This window comes from Falco rusticolus, chromosome 4 (genome assembly GCF_015220075.1).
Source record: "Falco rusticolus isolate bFalRus1 chromosome 4, bFalRus1.pri, whole genome shotgun sequence".
Lineage (NCBI taxonomy): Eukaryota > Metazoa > Chordata > Aves > Falconiformes > Falconidae > Falco > Falco rusticolus.
Genome location: NC_051190.1, coordinates 70,479,005 through 70,485,709, shown reverse-complemented (window position 1 = coordinate 70,485,709; position 6,705 = coordinate 70,479,005). Strand labels below are relative to the sequence as shown.

At 50.8% G+C, this 6,705-nt stretch overlaps 1 protein-coding gene across 1 annotated transcript; it reads left to right on the top strand.

Moving 5' to 3' along the window:
• The first annotated feature begins 1,974 nt into the window (after positions 1 to 1,974).
• On the top strand, positions 1,975 to 5,630 carry COMMD3 (COMM domain containing 3). Its single transcript, XM_037385889.1, is given in 9 exon segments — positions 1,975 to 2,146; positions 3,084 to 3,195; positions 3,293 to 3,356; positions 3,467 to 3,501; positions 3,821 to 3,881; positions 3,965 to 3,986; positions 3,989 to 4,020; positions 4,112 to 4,171; positions 5,246 to 5,630. Coding segments are annotated over 9 exon segments (582 nt in total). The 5' UTR covers positions 1,975 to 2,010; the 3' UTR covers positions 5,306 to 5,630.
• Positions 5,631 to 6,705: the final 1,075 nt, after the last annotated feature.

Genomic DNA, 6,705 nt, shown 5'->3' with positions numbered 1-6,705 from the left:
AGGAAACCAAGGAGATAGGATCACCCAGTCAACCGTGCTCTGCATCCGTACTGAAGGAGACACACACGCTGCCAAGGGGGCAGCTGGGTTTGCAGAAAAGAACTATATTAGTATCACAAAAAGTAAAAAGGAAATAAAAAACCAGTGATGATCTCAAAAGCAGTGTGATTCAAATAAACATAAAATGTGACTTCATGAAGTTTAACCTTACCGTTCTTACTGCAACAAAACTTGAACTGGCCTCCAAAGCTGGACTGAGCTCTTAAGACAACTGATTGTAATTAGTGAGAGCTATGGATACAGATACAAAATTCCTAACAGCTTTTTGATTAAATCAGTGACCAGTCAATTACCATGAATAGTTCAGATGAAGTGAAATGTGTTTGTTGAAAGCCCTTTCCCAGTAAGAAGTGCAGTCCTCTGACAGCACTGTCAACCTGCAAATGGATTGCAGCACAGGTCAGCAGATGATCAAAAGAGTGGGGCTATATGCACTATTTTAAATTGAGTTACTCTGGAATATTATACTTTATAAGTACAGCTATCTGACCTGCTTTTATCAGCAACACTATTTAAGTAACATTAAAAATTTAGAGGGGGAAAATGCTCTGCTCTGTTTTTCTATTATTTGACATATATGGCAATAATTTGCAAAGTCAGTTGGTTTTGCCCTTCTTGTTGTCTGATATGTATCTGTAGCAGGAAAAAAAGGATTATCTTTTTGACATTATATAGATGTTATTTTAAAATCATGAATCTGTCAGAGGCCTTTCACTTTTGCTCATTTTTTTAGGCTGAGCAGCTTTCAACATTGAATTTTCCTTTAAGAAAGGTTCAGCAGAAACGTTTGTTCAATAAAGAGGAACAGATTGCACAGTAATGTTCTTGTCCATTTGGAACAGCCATGAGCGAAGAAAAAGGTGGTATCTAAAGCATTTTGCATCCTTCAGCTCCAAAGGGTATATACATCATAATTCATGTGACATAGTAAGGCCTTTACCTGTGCTTTATTAGATCAGTCCTAATTTGGTCCTTAGCTAATATGAACACACACCATTTCATTGTTCACTTGTAAAATATTAACTTTTAAGATTTTTTTGTAGACTATGACAATGTTTCACTATGACAAAAAAGAAAAAGGTAACGCAACAGGTTAATGCCTCACATTAGGAATTTATTAGCTTAATGTGGAGCTGTTTTTAGATAGCATTTGTACATCTTTACTAAATCACCAGTGAAGGCTGTATTGTAAACCACTATTTTATGTATGTCAAAATATGCAAAGCCTTTAGCAAAATGCTACCGCAGTCTTAGTTACAAGATCATTTTGATTCTATGCTCGCATTTAAGACGGACGTAACCATAGATAAAAAAAATAAAATTTGGTTTGATATGCAGGTCTATAACCACACACGGGGCAAATGCCTTGTGACACATATCTAAGGTGGCTATCTCAGAAGCAAAATAACCTACAAGGAAAAGGGTTATGCTCTCTTTCTGACGTTCTAAGTTAGCAGGCGGCAGGTCTGCAGAAACTTACAGCTTGAATTTGTGGACTTTCACAGTTTCACACCGATATATGCAGGTTAAAGATGTGTTGAGATACAAGCGCTTTAGGGATTTAATGAGATATAAGCACTTTGAAGATTTATTAAGAACTGAAAGCACTGACGGGCTACATACGCCCCAAGCAACCGCCGCTGCGCCAGGCGCCGCATCCTGCCCCAAACCCGGTCAGAAACGGCATCAACTCCCGCCGCAAGCCCCACGGGCCGAGCAGCGGGGCGCGCCGCCACCCGCGCAGCAGTCACGCGTGGGCAGGACAGCGGCGTGACTCGGGGGAGCGGGGGGACGCGCCGCGCCCCGAGCTCCCCGCGGCCCCGCAGCGCCCGGCGAGCGGCGCCTCCTCCCGCCCCCTCCCGGCCGCCCCACGGCGGCGGCTCCGCCTCGTCGCGGCGATCAGCTGCGCGCGCGTCACGTGGGCGCGTGTCGAAGGTCACGGCGCCCACAATGGAGCTGTCGGCGTACGCGCAGGGCGGGTGGCGGCTGCTGGGCGACCCCCGCCGCTTCCCCCGCCGCCCTTACGCCGCTCTCCTCCGCGCGCTTCCGCAGCCTCCACCCTCGATCCACCCGCAGGCCGGGCTGGGAAGGGCGTGGGGAAGCGCGTGGTAGTGGGGCGGTGCGGGCCCGCGCCGCTCCCCCCCCCCCCGGCGGGGGGCGCGCAGTGCGGGCACCGTGCTCCGGTCCCCCGGCGGGGGCACGCGGGCCTGTACACCGGTGTCCAGCGCTGCAGGGAGCCGGCGTCCGCCACCCTCCCTACGCCCCGCGCACACGGGGGCGGCTCCCACCCGGGAGCGTCGCCCGCGGGCCGGCTTCCAGGGTGGCCACGGCGCGGGGGTGTTCACCGCTATATGCGCGGCCGCTGCGTTCACGGCTGGAACCGGTCGGAAACAGGGGTGGGGGCGGCCCGCGGACGGGGGGTTCCCCCCACTATCGTGTCCGAGGGGGCGGGGTGAGGAGGCGGGGTTTCCTCGGCCGCCTCGCTGCGACCGCGGGTTTTTTCGCGTGTGGACGCTTGCAGCGGCACAACCCCGGCGTGAGGGCTACGGCCCGTGCAATTAATTTGCGGGTAATGACCCCGCCGCCGCCCCGGCGCACGGAGGGAGCCGCCGGTGCCGGCCGGGGGCGACGGGCGGCCCCGGCTGCGCTCCTCGCCTTTGGCGACAGGCTTCTGAGAAGCGCGGACGGGGCTTGGGGAGGAAATTGAGGTTTTCTTTTTTTTTTTTTTTTTTTTTTTTTTTTTTTTTTTCCCCTTGCTCCTGTTTTTTCAGGGGAAGGAGCTGCAGAGGCGGCGGGGCGATCGCCGGCGGCCAGCCCCGCCCGGTACGGCTGGCACCAGGCGCTGCCCCTGCCCCCGCGCACCCCGCCTGCTCGCTCCGTCCCCTCGCTCCGAGCCACCAAACGCCGTTCGTTTGGAAGCGTGCGTGGGAAAGGTGCCGTTCAAAGGGCGAGCAGCAGCTCTTGGTATCGGGTGCGGGCATGTGGCAAACAACGTGTTGTGATCAGTAATTCATTCATTTTAGACGATCCAGACCTGAAAGATATTGACCCTACGGTAATTAAAACATGCCATGCTGCGGCCGCAACGTGTATTCTGGAGGCAGGAAAGCAGAAAGCCGACATATCTGCTATAAGTATTAATACGTTGAAGCTACCCCATTTTTCTGGCGCTTGTTACTCTAAAGTGGGCTGCTGAGTTAACAGAAAATTAATAAATTCTTTCTCCCTGTAGCACGTGTCTAGAAGAATGTAAGCTGGATAAAGAGAGAATAGAACAATTTTGCACCGAATATCAGGTTCTTAAACCAATTTTAACATATTATCTTTTCTTTCTCTCATAGGAATTCTTGAACCTAGCAAATATTTTTTTCCTTTTTTTCCCCTTTTTTTCTTTCTTTTCCCCAGAAAAAACAAGGATGCATTGGAAATCCTATTGGGAAGGTAGGTCAATCAGTCAGCACAGATACATAGTTTCAATTACAAGTACTTTGAAACTGTCCTGGAAAACACCTATGCATACTTTAGGTGATTAAAGTTTAAAATGTTGTTCCATTAAAAAAAAAAAAGTAAATTTTTAACAAACTTTAGAAAACAGCTGTTGAAACTTTTCTTCTTCCTTTTGGAATTCTACTTTAAAGAAACTTTTTGAACTTTTCAAGAAACATGACAAGGATCATGAAAAAGTTATTTATTGATGGACAGCTTGTGTAAATGGCATTTTCTTTTAGCGTAGGGAACTTGTAACTGTTGTGTCTTTCAGCATAGGCAGATCTCCTCTCCATATAACTGATGTCTCTTGGCGCTTGGAATATCAGATCAAGGTAATTTTAGCACATCAAGGTGTTTCTTTAGTCTGTTTGGGTGCTGAGACTTGACTTTTTTTTACGCTCTTGTTTTAATTTAGAGCAATCAACTTCATAAAACTTACAGCCTTCCTACTTGGTGACCTTAAACGTAGAGGTACTGTACTGGCACCCTCAGAGGAAAAAATGCAATACCACAATTTTTTATATATATAAAACAGACGTTGTTTTGTTTTGTTTTTCTTCAGAATAATGATTCAGGATCACACCCAGATGTTAGTTTTAGTTGCACGATGGAGCAATTACAGGTACTTCTTTCCTTCTCATCATTTCTATGTTTGGCTCCAGTTGTGGATGTAAATGTTTTTAACAGCTTGCCAGTCAAAGAAATCATACATACTGTTATAGAAAATAAAAATCCAGGACTGGAAGGGTAGGGGAGAATCTTCTACAAAATTATGAGTGTAGCTTTCCTGCTCTCAAATAAGTTGCAAAGTAACTGATTTCAGTTGCATGGGGAGTGTTTTACATACATGCCTAAATATTTTATTTGTTTTCATAACTGTAATATATATACATACATATATGAGAAGAAATACATCATTTTTCTGAAACTCTGATTTCCCATGCTTTAGAGAAATTATTAAAGAAGCTGGTTCAATGATTTAAATGTGTCATGATTAAAAATAGAAAAGGATCTGACGGCTCTTCAGTGGTGTTAATGACATGTAAGAAATGTACTGAAACAAATGTTGATCTTTGTTTAGTGATTTAAATGTGTAACTGAACAATAGAGGTATTGTGATGCTTGGAAGTGACCAAACTCTGGAGGATTGGGAAGAGGGATTGGGGGGGGCGGGGGGGGGGGGCGGGAGGGGGAGGGAGAGAAAAAGCAAGATATTAAACTTCAGGTTTATACCTCTGCTTTTGTAATGTGTGTCTGAAAAGTCATCCTTTCTCACTAATGAGTGTATTTATCAGTTTGCTGATTTAGTTAACTGACGCATTTTTGGCTGGAGAATGGTCCTAGTACAAAATTGCATTCAAAATGTTTTCAGTTTAGAACGTATATAGTACTTGAGAGCCTAGAGCAATGTCCTCTTTGGCTATCCTAAGGGTACTGATAAGATCTACCTGTTAAGAATAGTGATCTATTTTAGTAGATAATATGGTTTAAAGCTGTTTTCCCTTCAGTTCCCACTTTTCTACTACGTTTGTAAAACATAGGGAGCTATTAATTACTTGCTGCATGTTCATCAGTTGCAAACTTTCTTTGTGGTATAAGGTGCTGGTTTCCCTTGCCACTCTATAAAAAAAAATTATGTTCCTCTAGCTGACCTTTCAAAAAAATGTTTATTCTAAGACAGTGTTTCATCTCTTAGGATTTAGTTGGAAAACTAAAAGATGCTGCAAAAAGTCTAGAAAGAGCGACTCAGATGTGATTGAAGGAAGGTGTCAGCCTGCTGAGCCCAAGTACTCTGATTCCTAAGAGTGTCTTCTAAATGACAAATAGCTTTCATCTCTTGATGCAAACTGTTCATTTTTATTGTTTTTCTTCTTCAAGTCCTTGGATGCGAAATAACTTTTTTCTGACCACACTTGGTATTCCTTGCTCATGTCATTTTTTTTTAATTAACTCTTGTTAAATATTTGCTGGACTGTCGTGTCTTCAAAGCATTCCTTTTATGTTATTCTGTGTATTTTTAGAGTTGTCACCGATTATTTTTCTCTGGGATCTAATAAAGTTTATGCACTCCTGTTCCGCAATTTCTACGGGTGAATTAGCGTACCTAAAAGTAAGATGCTAAACGTTAGATCAGCGCTTGTGAGGCGAAATCCCTTCCTCCCGTGCCGCGGCGCGTTTGCTAAATTGCCACCGCGCTGCGGTATTTCGCTCCAGCTGCTCTCGCATCTCGGTCGGAGTGAAGGTTGGTCCCCGGCACGGGCGGCAGGCTGCACCCCGGCTCTGCTCCGCGGGGGCGGCCGCTACCGGGAAGCCGGCAGCCCGCGGGACCGAGCGGAGCCGGGCGGCGGCTCCCCCCGCGCGGTTGCCGCCCCGCGCCCGGCGGCGGGGTGCTGCTGCCCTCCGCTCGCTGCGGGCCGCCCCCGGCGCGGCGGCCGTCGCGGAGCCCGTCGGCACCTGTCGGCGGGAGAGAGCGACCCGCGGAGCAAGCGCGGCGGCGGCGGGGCCCGCGGCGCGGAACCGGGCTCTTCCCTCCCGCTCCTCCGCGCCCGGGCGGCGGGCGGCGCGTTGCCTCCGGCAGCGAGCGGTCGCCCGCGAGGGTTTCCCCGCTTCCCTCCCCGCCCGCTTCGGCGGCGGCAGCGCCTGGCGCTCCCCGTCCCCTCCGCGGGGCGGGGGACCACGCGGGCCCCCGCGACACCGGCACCCCGCCGCCGCTCGGGGGGCGCCGGGCCGGCGGCCGCTGCTCGGGGGCAGGAAAGCGTCGGCGCGGCCCTCGAGGGGACGCGTCGCCCTTCGACGCCGGCGGCCCCGCGCAGCCCCGGGCGGGCGCGGCGGGCGGGGGGCGCGTCCCGCGGGCGGAGGGCAGCGCGCGAGAGGCGGCGGGAGCGCGAGGCCACGGCGGGACGGGGCGCGCGGAGCGGCCGCGGGTGTCGGGGGCCGCGGGTGGGCGCGCGCAACAAGTGCCGCGCAGTGAGGCGAGAGCTGCGGGGAAGGGGGCCGGGCTGGCGCGGGGGGGGGCGCGGGTGTGCGGGGGGCGGGGGCTGCGGCGGGGGGAAGGATGGGGGGGCAGCGCCGGGCGGGGCGGGGACCGCACCTCGCGGGGTGCTCGAGGGCGGGCGGTGTTCGGGGCGGGGGGGGCGGGGGGGGGGCGCGGGGCCC